The sequence below is a fragment of the Lissotriton vulgaris genome, chromosome 1_1 (genome assembly GCF_964263255.1).
Source record: "Lissotriton vulgaris chromosome 1_1, aLisVul1.2, whole genome shotgun sequence".
NCBI classification, from domain to species: Eukaryota; Metazoa; Chordata; class Amphibia; order Caudata; family Salamandridae; genus Lissotriton; species Lissotriton vulgaris.
Genome location: NC_141685.1, coordinates 1512240216 through 1512262373, shown reverse-complemented (window position 1 = coordinate 1512262373; position 22158 = coordinate 1512240216). Strand labels below are relative to the sequence as shown.

The window sequence follows — 22158 nt, the reverse complement described above, 5'->3', positions numbered from 1 at the left end:
CTCTCTGTATGTCCAGATACAGTATGTTGCAGGTCTCAAACAGCAAATATGGCACCACAACCCACATTTGACCAATTCAGGTAGGACCGAATGTCTTTGAGAATCCACGAGCTATGCACATTGTACATGGGTGTGTAGTACAGCACAAGGTCAGATTATTGACTACACCTGGTGTGAAATATGGAGTACTCCACAACAATCCAAGTGGTTTGGTTATTTGATTCTTTGCCACTACCCTTCGTACAAAAAATGGACACCATCAATAAATATAGCAAGGCCAATAGATGTTTATCTCTCACATGGGTATCAGTGTAACAAGATGTCATCAACCATTGCTCTTCCAGTCTCAGCCGGCATTTAGACCAAGCGGGTCCCTTGCATCTCTCAGAACATTCATCGTGCTCCAGCTCGTTCCAGTGCATGTGTGTGTGTGCCCACGGAAAGAGTGGCTCATCTAATCTAGTTCTATCCTGAAGTGCCTCAGGATTCAGGAGCAAACATATGGAATCCATTGGTTCCTATCTACTTTCGCTCATATTTCCAAGATTTTACGTGCCACAGTAAGCAAGCAATATGAAAGGAATACATAAATATTGCAGATTGGATGGGAGAGCTGAAGAGACCCACATCTCCTCACATTGCTGGCAGGACATGTGTCACCAAAGAGCACGCATTCTGTAGTAATGTCATTTCTTGCTGGTGGAATTTAAAAGAAAATGCAGCCTTATACTTTCACCTTATCTGGTGTGACAACTTATATTTCCTTAAAGGTACTCTGGCTAAAGCATTTTCCAATCAATGTTTTAAGTAACCTACGATGCCCACTAACAACGAGTGTGGTGCAGCAGGGCATTCAATGGAAATGTGAAAACGTTGCATTATCAAAGGTCACCAACACCCATCGCTTCTGAAAGACCTTATGTCCAAATGTCAAGCCAGTTGGAACAAAGCTTATTTCAAGATGTAATGACACACTTCGATGTGCCTCTATAACAGTGTTTCATTGTTATACAAGCACATGCAGAAAGATGGCTTAATTGTTGAAAAGAGGGAGGCACTGGCATCCATCCTCGGCAGGCACAAGGAGGGTACACACTTAGGGCTCGGTTCTTGGCATGGTTTGCACAGCTGGCAGTCAGTTCTGCCATGCTCTTCGGTGTTTCTTGTGCGAGAGAAGAAATCAGAATTTTCTCTGACTCAAGTTTCTCAGAGTAAAATTGAGACACTGTAAAAACGTTCATCCTGATCAGCCCTCCGTATCGCTTTTAACTGCATGGATAGTTTCGAATTCTTTACAAGTCCATATGTAACCACCCTGTCAATTCCATGCAGTGGTTTTCCTCCCAATATTTTTTTCCACGCTCATGGTTTTCATGCTATCCCTCAGTCTGTTGGTTTTGCAGCTAAATCCACGTTGTCCTTCTACCTGTTCTACACGAGAATTGCAAATGATAAAAAGTGAGTAAGAAAGGCTATCTCGAGGGCCCACCTACCATACTGACTGGACTGTGGCTAACAATAACCCAAAACATTTAGCTTAACTTAACTTCAGTAACTCCCACCCTCACCTCCCTTACTCCCACACGTCCAACCTTCGCCAAAGCACAGAAGCCAATATTTAAGTTGTATATGCAAACTTAGTAATAGCCACACCACGAGTTAATATCTATTAAAACAGAATGGTCCTCTGTGATACAAATAAAGCATGCTCCGTACTCCTGATTCCATCTATTTTAATCATAAACCCCACTGACTCAGCTTACATATGGAAGCATAACAAAAATTGCCATGAGAAAATATACTTGCTGTTTTAGAAATCAACATCCAAAGAATTAAATATTTATAACTATAGCAGTTGTGGCTCCTCCGCTAAAGCGGAGGATCGTCGCCTCAGCAGTGCACAAAAGAAAAAGAATGATAATAACATAACGATATTATCATTTTATTTATCTTTGCGGAGCTTTCCGGGTGAGGCAGGGCTCCATGACACCAAACCGAGTGCGGAGTGGTTTGTACTCCTCTAAGTGCAAATGACAGTTTGTTTGGGCCTTTAGGGCCGTCCAAATCGCCATGCGCACTAGGCATGTTCTCCATTGGGCTGTGCATTCCCATCCTCCCCAGGCACTGCCTGAGCATTCAAACAGGACGCTCAGACCAATCAGGATGCAGCCCCTGCTGCGTCTTGATTGGCTGGGAGAGCCAGGAAGCCTGGGTAGTTCCGGTAGATCGTGAGGAAGAGGACGGAGGAGAGATGTGCGGAAGCGCTGCAGGAAAGGAAAAGGTAAGTTACTTTATTTTTGTAATCACTAGTCCCCCACCCCTACCCTTCCACCATCCCCCTTCCCAGGCGGCCACCACTGAACTATTGTCCTGTTTCTAAACATGTTTACCCAATGAACAACTGCAGCATATGAAGAGGCAATGAAGCATTTTCACACTGGTCACCCTGCCTGGAGGCCGAAAGCCAACCTTGGTGGTTGAGTGTGCCCTCTAATCTCCTTCTCCATTCAGGCTTGATTCCTACCTAGACTGCTTTGTTGGTTATGTGGACTGTGAATACCAGACGGAGAACGACTCATTTGAATAAAATCCCTGTAAGAATAAATTTTCTGCAGGTAACGGAGTGGGTTCACAATGCACGAAGCTGTAAACACATCCTATCAACTTTATTTACATATATGATAAACTGTCCATTAAAGAACAAGCATCAGACTAATTACTCATGAGAAGCACTGCTTACAAGATAACCATCTCATCCATTTTATAGGTGTGACTGCCTTCACATGTGGAGCGTTGCAGTGACTATTCCACGTACCCAACTTTGACAAACAATATAATTAAATCACAGTAAAACACAAGTGGTTTGTAATTTAAAAGTTAAATTATCTAGATATAGTTGTGATATTGTGTAATCCCATTAATAATTCAGAGGAACGAGAAATAAATTGTCAGAGGAACGAGAAATAAATTGTCATTGGTACGGATGGATCACAAAAAAAACAGTTGAAAGGCGCACAGCCAAGAAAAAATCTTATTATAGTCCATTTGTTACCACGAGACAGATTGTTAAGGAACTGTGGCAATGATGTTTGACCATTGCACCTGTGTTGCAATCCTGCCAACGTTGAAAATATTTTTACTGTGTGACACTCCTATCCCGAAAAGTACTGCAAAGGCATCTGATGCTCCCGCTGATGTCCTGTGAGGATGCAAAACCCCTGATGGACATCAGACGTGTAATGCCTCCAGGCAGAAGCTGGAAATTCTCTTTCTGCACCGGTTTCCACATCACCTCGGGCGCACAAGTTTTTTTAACAAGTTTATTTATTGTGATTTCGGACTCCGGAGAGTTCCACATAAAATGAAAAAGATACATTCGGGCGCACTGCGTTTTATTGTCTCGTCAATTGGAAACCATGTGAGTGGAGATGATACTGTGTGGCGGGCATGGCAGCATGTGAGTTGGGAGGCGAAATGTTGGTATGTAATGCTATCAAGAGATTAAATGTTATGTTATGTTAATTTCGATTTATATAGCGCCAAATCACCGACAGGTCTCTTAGCACTTGCTTTGGGAACCCATCCTGGCTTTCCCTGCGAGATAACACCTACTGGGCATCCCTAAGGTGAAGACCAGGCATCCCATTGCGGGGGGCCATAGTGGAGATTAAGCAAGCTATTGCCCAGAGTTGCAGAGTGGGACCCATGATTCGAGTAGGCACCGAGGCGAGAATTATCAAGTCCGTGGACATTTTGAGCTCAGGACCCTGCCGCGTCAGGAATTGAACCCTGGTCCCGGGTCTGACCTCTGTATCAGGGTCTGCCTCCTTTAACCAGTGAGCCACACTTCTCCACCCTCCAAATCAATAGATAATCTGTCCAGTTTAATCCAATAATGTTGTCTTTCTGATCAGCCAAAAGCCACAGTTTAGTCCACACAGCACTCCAGACAGCCAGGTTATGATTGTTATTTGTGTATTTGTTAAGCATGACAACAACATGGGGCTATCTACCTAAAGAACAATCTTTTCCAAAACCCACTTGACACAGCAGAAGTGGCCTATATCTCAGGTGCTTGATTCGTAAAAAGACAATGCATTCTTTGATTTAATTACCACAGGTATTATCGATTAAAGATAAGAGGAAGAAGGATGATGCCAGGTTTGCAGGCCACATAAGTGTCCTAATGGGTGTCATTTAGTGACCTTCCAGCATTCGGGATATATTTGGTGTGCACACCAGAATTGAAAAGCGAGATCCAGGTCTTCATTCACCATCACAGAGTTGGCTCTGTAGGTAGGAATGACTTATTCCATATTCTTCAGAGATTGCAAAAACGCTTTCCTATAACGTAATAATCAGGGGTAAAAAGGTCACCATCAAACCATTTTTGAACGTGCTTTGGAATAAGGACTGCTTCTTTATGCAGACCCATGGACATTTCTTGTTTTATTTAATTTCAGAAATGAGTGCAGTCTTTTTGGTCTGCTGAACTGCATCATGACAAGTATCACAGCCGGAATCTTAAACCTTTAATTCCTAATGAGAGAACAATAGGTCACCTTAAGGTCCATTGACTACTTTTCTCAAGTCATCTCTCTTTACACACCTGGAGAAAGGACTAATCCGGTTAGCAAGTAACTATGAGCAGCAGCTCCCTTCTATCTGGAATTATTAAGAACAATAGTTACTTACCTGTAATCTGTGGTTCTCCAGTATTGGTGTCTTTCATAGATTCACATGCCTGAATCATTCCCCGTCGTCGGAGTGGGAGCCCACGGTACATAAAAAAGTAGTGAAATATACCCTTAGTACATAAGAGATAACAATATACCCAACCAGGAAGTAAAGTAGCCCTAGCTACAGTAAAAGAAACTTCCACATTAGAACCTGTCCATGTCATTATGTATGGACCAAACTGCAGCCAATCAGGCCACAGCTCCCACCAGCAAGCTCTCCCCAGAGACCCAGGCTCTCAGATTTTTGTAGCACCGGAGTGTACCGGAATAAGTATAGAAGAAAAAAGCCAAGTGAGCCTCTGAGGGGAGGTGGGTGGGTGCATGTGAATCTATGAAAGACACCAATACTGGAGAACCACAGATTACAGGTAAGTAACTATTGTTCTTCTCCAGTATTAGGGGTGTCTTTCATAGATTCACATGCCTGAATCAGAGTAGTGAGCAGTAATAGTCATAGCATTATATACAGCTCTTGGACGCCAAGGCACATAGCAGTAATGCAGAAACCACAAAGGAATAATAAAATAGGCGTAAAAGAGCAAGAGGAGGTGGGAGAGAAATAGCAGAGGCTCACCTTATTGGAAAAGATTACGCAGGACTGCTCTCCCCACCGAGGCATCGGTGTCGCTCGAAGCTTCCAGACAGTAATGCCTCGTGAATGTGTGCCTGCTGGACCAGGTAGCAGCTCTGCAGATATGCAGGAGAGGCACACCAGCAAACAAAGCAGTTGAGGAAGCAACTGCTCTCGTAGAATGTGCTCTGGGCAAGGTTGGCAAGGGTTTACCCGCCTGTAGATGGCAGAGTCCAATCGCTGAAGAGACCCATCTAGCGATAGTTTGTTTAGTGACTGCACTGCCTTGACGTGGTTTGCCATGCGCAACAAATAACTGATCAGTTTTCCTGATGGCAGCTGTCCTGGAGAGATAGAACTTGAGACACCGCTTGATGTCCAGCGTGTGTAGAGTTCGTTCCGCTGGAGATTGCGGACTTGGAAAAAACGTTTTAAGGATGACTGGCTCATTCAGGTGGAAATCCGATGGCACCTTGGGTATGTACCTCGGGTTGGTGCGCAGTATCACTGAATCATTTGTGAATTGCAAGAAAGGTGGTTTAGAGGAAAATGCCTGTATGTCACTGACCCTTCTGGCAGATGTCAAGGCCAGTAGCAAAGCCACCTTCCAGGTGACGAATTTTAGATCAGCTTTATGAATTGGCTCAAAAGGATGGCGCATGAGTTGAGCTAATACAATATTCAAGTGCCAGGATGGAGGCGGTCTACGGACTGGTGGAAACATGCGGAATAAACCCTTAAAGAATTGCTGGACAATCCTTGCAGAGTACAGCGAAGTTTGACCGTCCTGTCGGTATCTCGATATTGCCGCTAAGAACACCTTGAGTGTAGAGTGTGCCAAGCCCGATTTAGCAAGATGTAAAAAGAAGGGCAAAATCTTGTCTGGTTCAGCATGGATAGGATGTAAACCCACAGTCCTGCACCAAGCACAAAACCGCTTCCACTTGAGCCTGTAAGTTTTATTCGTGGAAGGCGCCCTAGCATTGTCCAGGACCTCCTGACAGTCTTGAGGAATGTTCAAATGCGCGAACTCATGGTGTTGAGGAGCCAAGCTGACAATTTTAGAGAATGAGGGTCTGGATGATATATTTTTCCGCCTTGTAGAGTCAGAAGATCCGGAATTTGAGGCAGCTGAACTGGATCGCACTCTGAGAGGAGAAGAAGCTGCGTGAACCAGTATTGTCTGGGCCACCGTGGGGCAATTAGAATCAGACGACACGGTTGTCTCCTCATTTTGTTGATGACCTTGGGGATCAGAGGGATCGGAGGGAAGGCGTAGGCAAAGATTTGTTTCCAGTTCAGAGAGAGAGCGTCCCCACACGACTCCTTGTGAGGAGTCCAGCTCGCGAAATGGGTGCATTTCTTGTTGTGGTAGGTCGCGAATAGGTCTATCTCGGGGCGACCCCATCTCAGGAAAATGTGGTCCAGAGCTGGCTGATGCAGTTCCCACTCGTGAGTGCTGCTTTTGGATCTGCTTAGGGAGTCTGCCAGGACATTGGCTACTCCCGGGACATGAACTGCCGTCAGGTTGATATTGTGTTCCAGGGCCCAATTCCAGATTTCCTGAGCTTGCTGAGACAAACGGGCCGATCTTGTGCCCCCCTGCTTGTTCAGGTAGTGCATGCTCGTCGTGTTGTCTGTTCGGATCAACACGGACGAGTTTGACAGAGTCACTTGAAATGATTTCAGGGCGAGGAAAATGGCCCTCAACTCCAACAAATTGATGTGCCATGTCCTTTGTTGTGCGTTCCATTTGCCACTGATTGTCATCCCTTGAAGGTGAGCGCCCCAACCTTCCAGCGAGGCATCCGTGGTGACGACGAAACTGGGGACTTCTTCTAGAAAGGCGCGGCCGACTTGCAGGTTGCGTGCCAGAGCCCACCACCGAATTGCGTGTTTCATTCGAGGTGTTAAGACGATGACATCTTCGAAGGAACCGGATACTTGCACCCACTGGTGGCCGAGTTCCTCTTGCAGTGGTCTCATTCTCAGACGACAGTTCGGAGACAGGAGAATGCATGATGACAACATCCCCAGGAAAGATTTTAATCGTCGAACTGAAACGCACTCTCTTCTGAGGAGTGCTCTCGCCAGGTCCTGGATCTTGGCTTGCCTTTCGTTTGAAATGAAAACCTGAGCTTTCCTGGAATCCAGAGTCGCTCCCAGGAAAGACGTCTTCTGAGACGGTGTCAGGTATGATTTCTCGAAATTTATTGAAAAACCCAAGTCTTGAAATAGAGACAGGCATGTTTGGACGTGACTGCTTGCGGTGGCATAGGAATTGGCCTTGATAAGGCAGTCGTCCAAATAAGGATAAATCTGGATACCTTGCAACCGTAAGTGGGCCGCCACCGGTGCCAACATCTTGGTGAATACTCTCGGGGCTGAACGTAGCCCGAAGGGAAGGACCTTGAACTGAAAGTCCCTGCCGGCCACTCTGAATCTTAGGAACTTCCTGTGCCTGGGGAAGATGGGTACGTGGAAGTAAGCATCCTGTAGGTCCAGGGTTGCCATATGTTCGCCTTCCGTCAGAAACTGGAGGATCTCCTGCAGTGACAACATTCTGAATGTCAATTGCTTGATAAATTTGTTGAGGGCACGCAAGTCGAGGATGGGGCGCCACTCCCCCGACTTTTTGCGTATCAAGAAGAAACGAGAGTAAAACCCTTGACCCCTCTGATGTTGAGGTACCTTCTCGATTGCCCCTTTCCGAATCATTGCATTGATTTGGAGGAACAGCTCCTTGAGATGTGCTGGGGGTGGTCCTTTTGGGGGCGAATTTGGAGGGGCTTTTACAAATTCCAATACGTGACCCTTTGAGATTACATCCAAGACCCATCTGTCTGTTGTAATTTTGGACCATTGAGAGTAATGCAGGGATATTCTTCCTCCAATTCGTGGCTGGCATAGGCAGAGTGGCGGCAGGATGTTTTCCTCACTTTTTGTTGGCGTTGTCTCTACCTCGATAAGTGGATTTTCCTCTGGATTGTGTAAAGGTGCTCCGCCTTTGGCCATAAGGCTGTTGTTTGTAAGGTTGGTACCTTTGGTTGTTTTGATTGGTCTGATATGGGCGTTGCTGGTAATAGCCCCCTCTGTTGGAGAAGTTACCCCTTCCTTTTGCCCCACGAAAGGAAGACTTACGGTACTGCAGAGTACCCAACGAACGTGCCGTTTCTGTATCCTTCTTAATGGACTGTAAGGCTTCGTCCACATGCGAGCCAAACAGGAATTCGCCGTCATAAGCCATATTTAAAACTTTGGCCTGTACCTCCTGGCGAAAAGACGTAGATTTTAACCATCCTTCTCGTCTGAGCACTGCAGCTCCTGCCAACTGTCTAAAACCTGTGGCCGCTACGTCCACTGCAGCGTCGATAATTTCCGACGACGCACATTCGCCGTCTTGTAGGATTTTGATGGCCTCAGAGCGGTCTGGCTCAGGTAATTTTTGGATGTATGGGGATATGTCAGACCACATTTGTCTGTCATACCTACCAAGAATTGCTAAAGAATTAGCAGCTCTAACCGTGGTGGCCGCGATAGTGGAGACCTTTTTACCAATGGAATCGAGGCGTCTGCCATCTCTGTCCGTTGGGATGGAGACCTGAGTTGAGGGGTTCCTAGCTCTTTTTTGCGCTGCCTGCGCAATGACTGAGTCCGTTTTAGCTTGGCCGATGAGACAGGCAGGTGAAGAGGCTGGCGCCCTATATTTTTTGTCGACTCTCGGCAATACTGCGGGAGCAGAATTTGGCGTGGCCATTATCTTAAGCCCTTCCTTCCAGATAAAGTCTATAATGGGAATAGACCAACTCTGCTTCTGAGACAAAGACTTGAAATCATAAAGAAAGCAGTCATCTTGTTTCGCTTCCATGGAAACCAGAAATCTTTTAGTGGCTTTGTCCATAAGTCTATGGAAGTTCGCTATATCCACCGGCGGTGAGTCAGCCTTCGGTTGTTCCTCTGGGGATGGCGATTCAGCCTGGTAGTCCTCATACTCCGACGAGTCCGATCTAATCAACTCCCCCTCCTCATGGGTGTCCTCATCAGAATCGCCAACCTCCTGTTGATGGGGAGATACTGGCGTGGCAGGTCGGGTAGCCTGTGCCTCTTCCGGCCTATTAGGCCTTGGACCTCTACTCACGCGAGGCTGAGGGGAGGTAATATGCGAATCGCCCGATTCCGAAGGCGGGAATCGGCGATAATAATCGCTCAGCATATACTGCAGATTCTCGTAAAGTTCCATCGGCATCTGCATTCCTGTCGCAGAAGTGGGTACCGATGTAGGTACCTGGATTTGCTGTTCGTCTTCCTCCTGATCCTTTACATGTATTAATAAGTCAGAGGGACTTTCCGCCGCTTGAAACAGTTCATCTCCAGATTCTACTTCAGAATCTAACAGCCTATCTGGCATCTGGAGCGGCGATAATGGCGTTGTTTGAGAGGACCTCTTTTGCAGCAAAGCCGTAGTAGTGGCTGGAGAAGGAAGAGGTATGGCAGTGGTCTTTGCCGACCATACCTGTAGGTCAGTACAAGACGACAATTTTGGCGTAGATGGATTGCCTGGCAAAATCAAGCTCTGTGTCGTCGCTTTTGATGAAGAAGCTGATGGTTCTCTCGTTGTTAGAGATGGCGTCACCTTCGTCGACGTGTTGGATTTCGTCGTCGACGAGGGAACCGTCGACGGAGCAGTCTTCATCGTCGACGAGGTCGTCGACGGGGCCGTCGACGGGACAATCCTCACCTTCGTCGACGACGTCTTCGTCGACGTGTCCGTCGACGGGGTCTTCTTCGTCGCCGATGGGTCCGTCGACGACATCTTCATCGACGATGGTGTCGACGACAGTGAGGTCTTCTTTGTCGACGGAGCAATCGTCGACGACGACGAGGATTTCTTCGTCGACTGCTTCAGTGCCGTCGATGTCTGATCGTCGACGAGAGGTGTGAAAACCTTCGTCGACGAGATGGGTCGAACCTGCACATGAACAAAAGTTGGAGAGGAAGCTGAGGACATCACCATGGTCGATTTAGGTGAGGAGAAAGTCAATGTAGAAGTCATGGCAGAGGCAGCCTGACTGGAATTTGGCAACGTTGTTGGTGCCTTAGTCATAGGTCTCACGGGGGACACCAAAGACTCCGTTCTTTTAGAGCTCGGGACCTTCACAGATTTCTCAGAGGATTTCTGTGCCTTTGAAGTAGAAGGCTCCTGTGAGGCGAGCTGGTGTTTAGACACCTTAGCTTTCGGAGTAGGCACAGTACTCTCAGCTCTCCGTTTTTTCGACCCCTTGGTAGATTCTGAGGCAAAACTTCCTACCTCAGAAAGTGGCTCATCTTTATTTTTCATTTTCTGCAGCCACAGCAACAGGCGACCCTCTCTGTCCCTGAGGGTTTTAGGAGAGAATTTTCGACAGATGCTGCAGTCCTTAACCTGATGGTCAGGGTATAAACAGTAGATGCAGCGAGTGTGTGGATCTTCCTTAAACAGTCTCGCCTTTCCACACGAGTCGCAGGCCCTAAAAAGGGATTTTGAAGAAGACATTTCCTTGAAGAAGAAACTTTATCCAAGAGAAGAATTGAGCAGAGCTCAGAAGGACTCCCTATCACACGACGTGCGGTAAAAAATCTGAGAGCCTGGGTCTCTGGGGAGAGCTTGCTGGTGGGAGCTGTGGCCTGATTGGCTGCAGTTTGGTCCATACATAATGACATGGACAGGTTCTAATGTGGAAGTTTCTTTTACTGTAGCTAGGGCTACTTTACTTCCTGGTTGGGTATATTGTTATCTCTTATGTACTAAGGGTATATTTCACTACTTTTTTATGTACCGTGGGCTCCCACTCCGACGACGGGGAATGATTCAGGCATGTGAATCTATGAAAGACACCCCTAATACTGGAGAACATGTATTTCTGCCATGTATCCACCATGACAAGGCCAATCTAAGATACGCAGAGTAAGACTAAATATTAAGATATCCTTTCTGCTAATATTTACCTCCCGGTCAGTTTACGTGGTCTTCTATGGTCACATTGTATAAAAAAACGAAAGTATCCTTATGCACTTTTGTGCTTTAACCCCTTCACTGCGGCGGCTATTCCGCCACAGTGCTAAGGGGGCGGGGCGGCTGTGCGGCGGGCGCATGCTGGTGACGGAACCGATCCGTCACCAGCCGCGGTTGAGCTGTGCTCATGACGGAGCGGTTCCGTCATGGCCCCGCCCGCTCAATAGAACGTGGTGCGAAATCAGCGCCGCGCAGGCGCGGCGGCCGGGGAATGACGGAACCGCTCTGTCATCAGCACAGCGCCACCGCGACTGATGACGGAGCGGTTCCGTCATCAGCATGGATAGGGTTAAAGCATCCATTAACCTTTCAATAATACAATAGCTATAATATATATATTTCTCATCTCTTCTCGAAGAAATGTACAGTGACTAAAACGTGGTCACTCACTTCTATAATTCAATATCAAAACGTAATATATGCACACCTAATGCTTTATGCTCATAAAGGTATCACTACAGTGCAATATTGCTTAAAAGGTTTAAATGGCGATTTTGTCAGAAAATCAAATGCAGTTCTACACTTGCTAACACTATGATGACAGAAACTACAGAGAATCTTGTGCATAGCTATTTAAATACCTCTTATCCTATTTTAGGTCTAGTTTCCTCCAGGGGATGCCATTCTCATCCATTAAAACAAACTCCAATCCTAGTTGTGGGGTCAGGATTAAGGAACCTGAACAACCAGCCAATGTCCGGAAGAAGTCAGTGGAAGTTACCCCGGGGGAGCAACCTGGAGTAGGGGGGTAGGAAAAGAGTGAAGAGGCGAGCTGGATGTATGGGAGCAAGTAAAGAAGAACGATATAACTACTTCTACCTCACATGGTCGTGTGGCCTCATCATTGCCTGTCAGATGATGCAACACAAGCCAGTGGACTCCCAGCCAATGTGACTACATTTAGCAGGTAAGCCTCTCACATTTTCTTGAAAGTATCTTGAAGCGAAATAAGATAATGATTTTGGCAAACAACACACATTGCCATTCTAGAGCTGCTTCCTTAGCCATCTTTGGCATTAACCTTGAGGCAATGCACTACAAATGGTGTCCAGAAATAATGTGTTAAAGGCTAGGAACCTCTTTGCATAGGTAGTTGGTCCTAACCAAACCTATTGGTCTTCAATTCCCTTTGACTTCATCCATAAAGAATCCTTTTAAGCCGAGTATCATTTCTTGTTTATAGTTGGAAACATAAGCTATTGTAGGTTACCAAGAAAATAGTAATTAAGAATAAGTGCAATTATGCACATTGCTAAAGTGAGCTGGCAAACATCTTTGAAGTCACCAATAATCCGTGAAGACAACAATAATTCAAGGAGCCAGAAACAATCCGCGAAGCCAGAAATGGTCCATGAAGTCAACCATATCAGTTTTTACTCCTCAACAGTTTTGTTGCAAACTGGTTCGATAAAGCTTCATGGCTCTGGAGGAGATTTTCCTCGGATACTCCTGTCCTAGAAGTTTTGATCTAAGTACTTCTGCCTCTTTGAAGTACTCTTCTTTGAGGTGAAAACTACGGCAAAGGTGCAAGAATTGGTCATACCGTAAATTGTCCCTCAAGGCACAGGGAGAATGACTGTTATATCTCAACAGTGAATTTGTGTCAGTCAGCTTTCTCTATAGAGTAGTGTATCGAATACCGTTTCTCTGTCTTACCATGCAATTCAAAAGTTGATTTCTATAGTGCTGTAGTTCAAAATATAAATCTTGGCTTTGGTTAATAAAAAATTTGAGCCACTGAAAGGGCTTGGTTTTGTCCCAGGGAAAGTTTGTTGACCACTAGAAAAAGAGAGGAATCAAAAAATAGAGTGGTGATAGTGAGTACATTCTCTCCAGTCAGTGATGAAATTCAGAAGATCATTAGAAAACGTTGGTCTTTAATTGAAGAAACATGTGAAGAACCTTCCTTGCTTGCCTTTACATAAGAGCACTATGGGGCTTACCTGATGTCCTAGGCCACTACAGATGTGGCGGATGCACTACTTGCAATTTTTCTTTTGACACTAAAACTCTTGCAGTCAATAAAATTATTTTCAAATAACGATCCTTTTCAAAATGCAATACTTGCAATGTTATATATGTTATCATATGCCCCTGTATGTAGATATATTTTTGGGACAGACAACACAAATGGTGAAACTACGTATAGCCCAACACAGAAGTCAGATCAAATACACAGTGGAAGGAGCCCCTCTGGTACGTCATTTTGAAGAATCTGGGCACACTGAAGATCAAATCTACTAGCAGGTGGTGGAGGAAGTAACAATGGACAGCAGAGGGGGCAACATCTTGGCTCTTCTGGATTAAAAGGAATGCAAAAGGATGGATACTCTGGACAATTTTATCAGTGGTCTAAATGATATCAATGATATGCGGAAATGTTTGCAGTAAGACAATATCGAATCTATAGACATTCTTGTAATTAAGACCACTTTATATCATATAATTGTTCTTAAGATACAACAAATTCATGCATGGGTCACTAACAAAGTGCAATAATGTTGGGCCACAGCATATGACATCCTGGTTATTTTCACTATCATTCATAAATTCTGGATATCAGTATTAGTAAGATCTACATCTTGACACCATTTTGATGATGGCTCTATAAAGGTATTGTACCTGCTCCACGTTCGGAACAAGTATGATGATGATTGGTTTCAGGTTGGACTCATGACAATAGTTTCTCTGTAGGCACAAGTAGCTTATGTATACAATTAATGGGGAAGAGGATTGATACATATGTTAATGGTGTGCACATGCAACAAAGAGTTAAATATATGCAACTCATTAGTATTAGGCATTTATTTCGTTTACCCAAGATGGTGAACTGTGGTTAGCAGTCTAGTGTTGCAGAGGCAGCAGAGTAGATAATAAGGGAGCTTCTGCTGCGTCTTCCCTCGGACTCCCTACACTTCAATGGTGCTGAACGAAGTGAGATTAGCTCCACTGTGTTCTTGTTGAAGGTAAGGGTGTGGGTTTAAGATATTTTTACCTCTGGCCCATTTTTATGAGCTACTCCAATACGGTCTTATTTACCCTAGAATACATTGAAATGACAATTTTGGCAATTTTACCTCGGTATTGGTTCAATCTATATGGGACCAGCTTCTGTGTGTTTGGTATGAAGTAGATTGATACTGGTTTCTAATACGCCCCGGCACTGGAACATTTGACTGGTATAGGTATGATGTTTTAACTGCACTTTTCTAGCATGGTTGTGAGTGTTCCGCACTGCAGGAGCATGATTGGCCTTGCTGGAAGCAGAAGGTAGTGGGCTATGACTCCTGCTCTATCAGACAAATTGTTTCAGAAAGAGGATGATTTTCACTCTGTTAGGAAATGATAGATTACAATCTTATCAACTCTCATAGTTTCTTATACTAGGCATGAGTCATTCAGTAGGCACACAGGTGATATTTCACTGGTTGTTGCGCTCTTGTACAACTAATGTATGAGTGTATAGTGAGCTATGTTGGTATGAGAAAGGGTATTCGCACTTCGCATATAAGAGGAGGAGTTTCACTGTGTATTGTTGTGACAAATTGCACCATCATAACTCAAGGTGCCATTGTCTCACCCTTTCTGATTGAGTCATCCTTTCTACACACTGTTGGTGCACGGTCTTTTCTTGTGCTCATAAGCCACCAACGTATATTCAGGCACTGAGCTGTGATGAACCCGGATGATGATTTTCATTGCCTTTTTATTATACATAGACTGAATACGTGGTAGTTCTTCCAGTTACACAAGTGAACTCACTATTAGATGGTGAGTTACTCATTGATTGCTTAATGGAATTTCACAGTATGTAAAAGCACAGGGCTTAGAAATGCTGTTTTTATTTCACTTTCTCTTCTGTGTAGGCCTGGTAGTCAGATGACTACATCCTGAAGAGACCCTAACAGTCACACGTAGTCAAAACATTAACAAACCCTCCCTCTTGGTTGTTACGTGTAATTTAACTTCAAGGGATTCTACACTGACATCTGCAAACCATGTTATGAATTTTATCAGCCAAATGCATTCGACCATTGAGAATTGTACAGTGCCTTTTATTAGGTGAGCGGAATTTGCGTAATTGCATTACGCAAATCTCCGCAAAACAGTAAAAAAATCTTCGCGAACACGCAGAATTGCTTGTTCGCAATGCTTTTTTCCTGTTCGCAATCGCTGTTTCCGTGCTCGGGGGGAAATATATCGCGAACACGCATATTGAGAACGCAAACTAGCAAAAAAATTCGCGAAGTCGTGGAACGCAGAATTTTGGGCAATTTCGCGTTTTCCGCAGAATGCAAAATTACCACAATTCCGCAAATTCCGCGAGTGGAGCGGAATTTACCGCCCAGGCCTACGCTTTTATCTATGTTCTTTGCAATCATAACACCATTGGAACACTGCGTTCTAAGCACAGTGATCATTTATTTTGTTGATTATAATACTTGATTGGAGTCAAAACATTACAAGATGCAAACTATATTACTCCTGTGTTTTGCCTTCTTTGTAATTAATTTTGGTGTGATGAATAAGTCTGAGTAACTATGGGTTATATAAGAACGTACCACTTTTGAATGAGTCCCGCTGGACGATTGTTATATTAATACATACCTACCTTGGTCCACGTGGGCAGATATGGTTGTCCTTGTTATTTAAACAATGGCATTATATAGGATATCTTACATTGCTCATGGATGGCGTGATGAAGGACATTAGTGATGAATGAACATATCACACCATCAATGGCATACTTGTTGTAATACCTGATTATCTGTGATGTTACATCTCAGCTATAAACAAACCATTCAGACTCATCTAAAAAAAGGAGCAGTCTACGCAAAGCCGTTTTGGAACAGGCAATGTTTGCTTGATAACAAGCTGTCTAAGATGGGTTCTGCCTTATTCTACATCATGATAAAACTCAAAGAATCCATGAAGGCATTAAATGCATCAGTTACACAATCACAGCATAAAATACCCCATCGCCTTGATGGACTACCAGTCCTCCACGTTTGGAGATTTTGGCTGACTCTGTGGACATGCCATCATGGCAGTTCTTGTCAATGTGTTAAATAAATGTTTGCCAGATGGTACTGTACCATTTTTAACACACTTTTAGTTTTTCAAAATCAAACTCCTAAAGTAAAAAAATCAAAAATGTATGGCCCACACACCATGGGAGGCAATTCCCATGATGTGAGGGGGGGGGGGGGTCATTATCCTTGCTGACAGGTGTCACCCAGCGGTGACAGACAGTGAAAATTAGTTATTTGACCACCCACTCTACATCGGTGGACAGTTTGACTCACCAAACCTCTGACAGCCTGTACTCTGTGGGAATGTCGGTGCACTATCTCTGCAGCGGAACCAGAGTAGCTCCGGTGTCAAGATACTGAAGTACCACCAAAGCTTGTAAATCAGATGGGCAGACCGACAGTTTGGCAGAGAAGCAACTGCAATGGAGTACCCTCTCCGCCAAACTCTAAATCAGGCCTTTAGTCTGGTATCCTATGCACCTCATTTAAGGTCATTGCATTTGATTGAAATAATTCTATGTAACCCAAGGACATGCCCAAAGTGCCATGTCTGTGCTATAATTCTCCCTAATACAAATGTCACATATTTACATACAACTTAAAGAAGTAAGTGTGCAATGTTGGTGATGCACTATGTGTTGCATCTTCATGAGAATAACAAAACACAGAATGAATATGAGGCGAGTATTAGTCCAGTAACTTACCAGATATTAGGATTTAGTTCCTGCTTCTGGTAAGAATCAAAATCGTCCCTTAGGATAATGTTGTCATTATGTATTTCCCCTAAGAAAGAAAAGGTGAATACAAATGAACATTTAGTTGTCTAAACAAAGTGTCAAACAAAACGTCTGCCTGCATATTCAAAATATATAATAAGTCATGGTTGGAAATATGCCCTCTCTACAGGATCATCCCAAATGTTTGCCTTCTGTTGCTGAACTTCTGTTTTTTGCCCATAGGAATCTGTGTACGTTTTCCTGGGTAACCAGAGGTAAGGTGCATGCTCTCTCCCTTTGAATTATGGTAAAATGTGCATACACATGCCTGTCACCTTTAATGTACTTACAAGTCTCCAGTATTTGGTACTACAGATTTCCAGGGCCTGTATATTAAATGTAGGACCTGTAAATTAATTGCCTCCTCTAGGCTGCAGCACTCATTGTGCCACCCACTAAAGTAGCACTGTAAAGAACAAGTTACTTACCTTCGGTAGCGACTTATCTGGTAGAGACTCTATTTAATCAATCAATAAGGGATTTGCAGTGCGCACTACTCACCCTTGAGGGTCTCAATGCGCTGGGGGGAGGGGGCTTTCGGGCAGCTCCAGTCATCCGAAGAGCCAGGTCTTGAGGATCTTCTTGAATGCTTGCAGTGTGGGGCGTAGTCTGATGCTGAGGAGGAGTTCAGGTCTTGGCCACGGTGTAGGAGAAGGATCTGTCTCCCATTCTGGCTCTGTGGAAGCAGGGGAGGTCGGCCAGGGCTAGGTCGGCAGACCGGAGTTTTCTCTTGGGGGCATAGAAGGAGATCCTTTCATTGAGGTATTGGGGTCCAGTGTTGTGGAGGGCTTTGTAGGCGCGTGTGAGCAATTTGAAGGTCAATCTTTTTTCAGTGAGGAGCCAGTGAAGGTCTCGTAGGTGTTGGGTGATGTGGTCTTGTCATGGGATGCTGAGGACGAGTCTGGCTGTGGCGCTCTGGACAGTTTGGAGTTTGTGGAGTAGAGATTTGTTGATTCCGGCTTAGAGGGCATTCCTGTAGTCCAATCTGCTGGTGATGAGTGCATGAGTGACGGTTTTCCTGGATTCGGGGGGATCCATTTAAAGGTCTTGTGGAGTATGCAGAGGTGTTGATCTGTCAGTTCATGGTGAGGGAGGAGTCGAGTATGATGCTGAGGTTGCGAGCGTGGTCCGTGGGTGTGGGTGGGTTACCGAGAGCGGGGGGCCACCAGGTTCCATCCCATGTGGAGGGGTAGATCCAAGGATGAGGATTTCAGTTTTCTCTGAGTTGAGTCACAGATTCCTTACCTTAGAACCTGAGAAGGGTATCCTTTAGACTGCAATCACCTAGCAGAGCAGGGAGGATGGGAGGCTCAGTAAGAAATCTGCAGATATATAGATTTTCAACCAGATAAGGCATTATCGCAAGAAAGTAACTTGTATCTGAAAGAGACTTCTAGCTGCAGACTCCTTCCCTTAGAATAGATACCTAAGCAATGCCTCCCTAGAGGTGAGTCTGCAAAGCCAATTTTCAATGAAAAAGCCCAGTAGGACCGAACGGGTGAAGTGCCCCACTGTACATACAGTAGTGTTTGGTAACGTGTCCAAGGAGGCCCACATTGCTGCTTGATAGATATCCAGGACAGGGACTCCGCCCACTAACACAGTGGTCGCAGCCTTAGCTCTGGTGGCTTGATCATGCAAACCGTCAGGAGGTTGCTTCTTGGCCCATGTGCTGCGAATCTCGATGCAGAGTACTATCCATCTTGAGGTGGTTTGCTTCTGCACATCCTTCCCTTTCTTAGCTGCTAAGTTGCCCACGAAGAGTTGATTGTCCACCCAGAACTCTTTTGTGCGGGCCAGGTAGAACGACAACACTCTTTTTGGGTCTAGACAATATAGTCTGTCCTCTTCTTTGGAGTGAGGGGGTGGAGCGAAGAAAGTGGGCAGAGTGATATTTTGTCCTATATGAAAGGGAATCATAACCTTCTGGAGGAAGAAAGCATATGTCTGGAGGACCAGCTTGTCCGTGTTGAAGGTGGTGTAGGAAGGGTGTGCTGAGAATGCCTGAAATTCACAGACTCTCCTGGCCGATGTTATGGACAATAGAAAGACAGTTTTAATGGTCAAGAGCCTAAGAGGGCAATTGCCCATAGGCTTAAAGTGTGCGCACATCAAGAAGGTGAGAACGAAATTCAGATCTCACTTGGACATAATGAATGGCCTAGGGGAAACGTCCAGCAAGCCTTTAAGAAACCCAGCCACAACAGGTAACTTAAATGAAGAAGGTTGGTTTGACAGCCGCAAAAAAGTAGAAATTGTTGAAAGGTAAGATTTATCTGTGCCCAGAGCAGAGCCCTGCTGGGCCAATTAGACAGCACATTGAAGAACCTTGGAAAGAAGTGCTGAAAGGGGGCTGATGCTGTAGGAATCACATTGTGTCAAATAATCATCCCAATGGCAGGAGTATACCGACTTGCTGGAGGGACGCCTGGCTTCCAGAATAACATCACAGACTTTGGGAGGAAGGTCAAAAGCTGTCAACTATCGCCGCACAATCTCCACGTACGAAGGTGAAGGTTGCTCATGTTCTGTTGCAGAACACTCCCCTGCTGCTACACCAGAGATCTTCTCAAAGGGCCAGCATGATCTGAGAGAGCAGATGGTCATGCTCAATAGATCGGTGTTGAACTTGGCCCTTTTTGCAGGGTCATCCCAGAATTTTTTTCCTTCCTCCTGTATTTATTCTGACCTGTTATTTGTGGTTTTAGGACTCTAGGCACTTTATTACTGCTGATCAGTGCTTAGGTGCATGTGGTCTCAATGGTAAACTTGGTAAGATTGATCTACACCTGTTTGGCTAATTTAATTTACCTGTCAGTCGCTTGTACAGTGGTATCTCATATACCCAGGTCCATTAAATAAATGCTATTGGTGGGCTTGCATCGCTGCTTGCACCACCCACCAAAGTAGCCTTTCTAACCTGTCTCAGGACGCAGTTGACTGCTACTGTGATGTGGCACATAGAGTGTTTGCCTTGTCTGTGACTCCCCTTTTACTACATATCAATCACCCCTAAGGGAGGCCCTAGCTAGCTCTATGGGCAGGGTGCGGTTTAGGTAAAAGGTAGGACATGAAATTAAATGAAATTGGGTTTATATAGCGCACTTCTACCCTGAGGCCTCGTAGCGCCAGGACCGGGCGAGCAGAGAACACAGCAAGTTAATGGGTGGTAGTGAAAAGAAAAGTTTTCAAGAGTCTGCGGAAGATCTGTAAGTTAGATTCGCTGCGCAGAGTGGGGGGCAGGGAGTTTCAAAAAATGGAAGCATTCCAGGAGAAGGAATGTCCACCCCATCTGGATCTCCGTACTTTCCTTGTGGTAGCGTGGAAGGTCGTGCTAGAGAGAGGGTTGATGGTGCCTTAACTGCATAGCATGTCCTGGTAGTGACAAACAGCCTATTTGGTTTCGAGCTGTGAGGCTGCCCTCTCATAGGAATGCATTGGGAATTCCCTGATATGTGCTTCTGTGGTAATTTCTGACATAAGAGGGGTAGGGTGATCAAGTTTGGTATGTTTGGAGTAGTGGTGATACATGCTGCGTCTTGGTGTTCACAGATTTATTATCACTATTTTAGAAATTACACTTTTAGAAGTAGGCATTTCTCTGTGCTATGTGTCTTTGTGCCTGCCCATTGTGTATTGACTATCTGGAAGTGGAGTCACAGGGGGTGGGGAGGTGCAGTGGCTCCAGAGAGTCTGGATGAGTCAGGGCTAGGCTGAATAGGCATGGTCAGCATTTATTTTATTTATTTATTTATTTTAATTTCTTGTATAGCGCAAGAATCGACCCTATACGGGGTATCTCCGCGCTTTTGCTCGCAATGAGGTATGGCAGGTGTTACCAGAGGGTGGAGTCGTTGACTGATGGTTAGTTATTTATTCTTCCAGGAACAAGCAAGTTTTTAGTTTTTTCCTGAAGGAGGAATGGTTGGAGGTTTGTCTGATGCAGGGGGGTAGGTTGTTCCATAGGTTGGGTCCTATCAGAGAGAAGGCTCTGCCACCTTGTCTGGTTTTTTTTACCAGTGGAGTTTTTATTAGTAATTGATTGCTAGACCGTAATGCTCTGTCAGGTTTGTAGAGGGGTAGCTTTTGGGTCAGATAAGTGGGGGCTTTCCCGAACAGGCATTTATGAACAATGCAGCAGATTTTGAATTTGATGCGTTGTCGTATTGGCAACCAATGGAGTTCTCGGAGCAGAGGTTTGGAGGGGTTTCTGGGGGGGGCGTTCAAAACCAGTCTTGCCGCTGTGTTTTGGACTACCTGGAGGCGGTTTATGGCATCCTCGTTGGCTTGTATCAGGAGCCCGTTGCAGTAATCAATTTTACTTATCACCATGGTCTGCACAAGGGTCTTTCTGTGGTTATCAGATAAATATGGAAAGACTCGTCTTAGCAGACCAATTGTGTGAAAGCATGCCCCTGCAACTGCACTGGCATGTTCCTTCAAGGTTAGATTTTGATCTAACTTCACCCCCAGATTCTTTACTGTGAGTTTTGAGGTGGGTACTGGGCCCAGATCTAGAGGCCACCAGTCGGGGGACCATAGTATGGACGCTTTGCCAAATAGCATTAGTTCCGTCTTTCCGACGTTGCACTGGAGACGGTTGACAGCCATCCAGTTGGAGATGGCCCTCATGCCTTCCGCGAAATTGTCCCTGACATTGGAGTTTAGGGAGTGGAAAGGATAGAGGAGTTGGGTGTCGTCAGCGTAGGACACCGGGGTGAATCCGTATTTTCTCACAATCTCGGCAAGGGGGGCCACGTACACATTGAACAATGTGGGGCTTAGGCATGAGCCCTGTGGCACCCCCTTCGTGAGTGTTCTTGAGGGGGAGCGATACGGTCCCAGGCTGACGGATTGTGAGCGCCCGGACAGAAAGCTCTCAAGCCAGGAGAGGGCTTGTCCTCCTATGCCTACTCCCTTTAGACGGCTCACGAGGATCTTGTGGGACACAGTATCAAATGCGGCCGACAGGTCTAACAGCACCAGA

General features: G+C 45.3%; 1 protein-coding gene across 1 annotated transcript in view; it reads right to left on the bottom strand.

Annotated features, from left to right (window-relative positions):
• Positions 1–22158, bottom strand: part of RELN (reelin) — a 1675658-nt gene that overhangs the window by 1078728 nt on the left and 574772 nt on the right. Inside the window, exon 6 of the mRNA XM_086967429.1 lies at positions 17100–17178. Within this exon, the coding sequence (XP_086823555.1) occupies positions 17100–17178 (79 nt within the window). The remainder of the gene's footprint in view (positions 1–17099; positions 17179–22158) is intronic.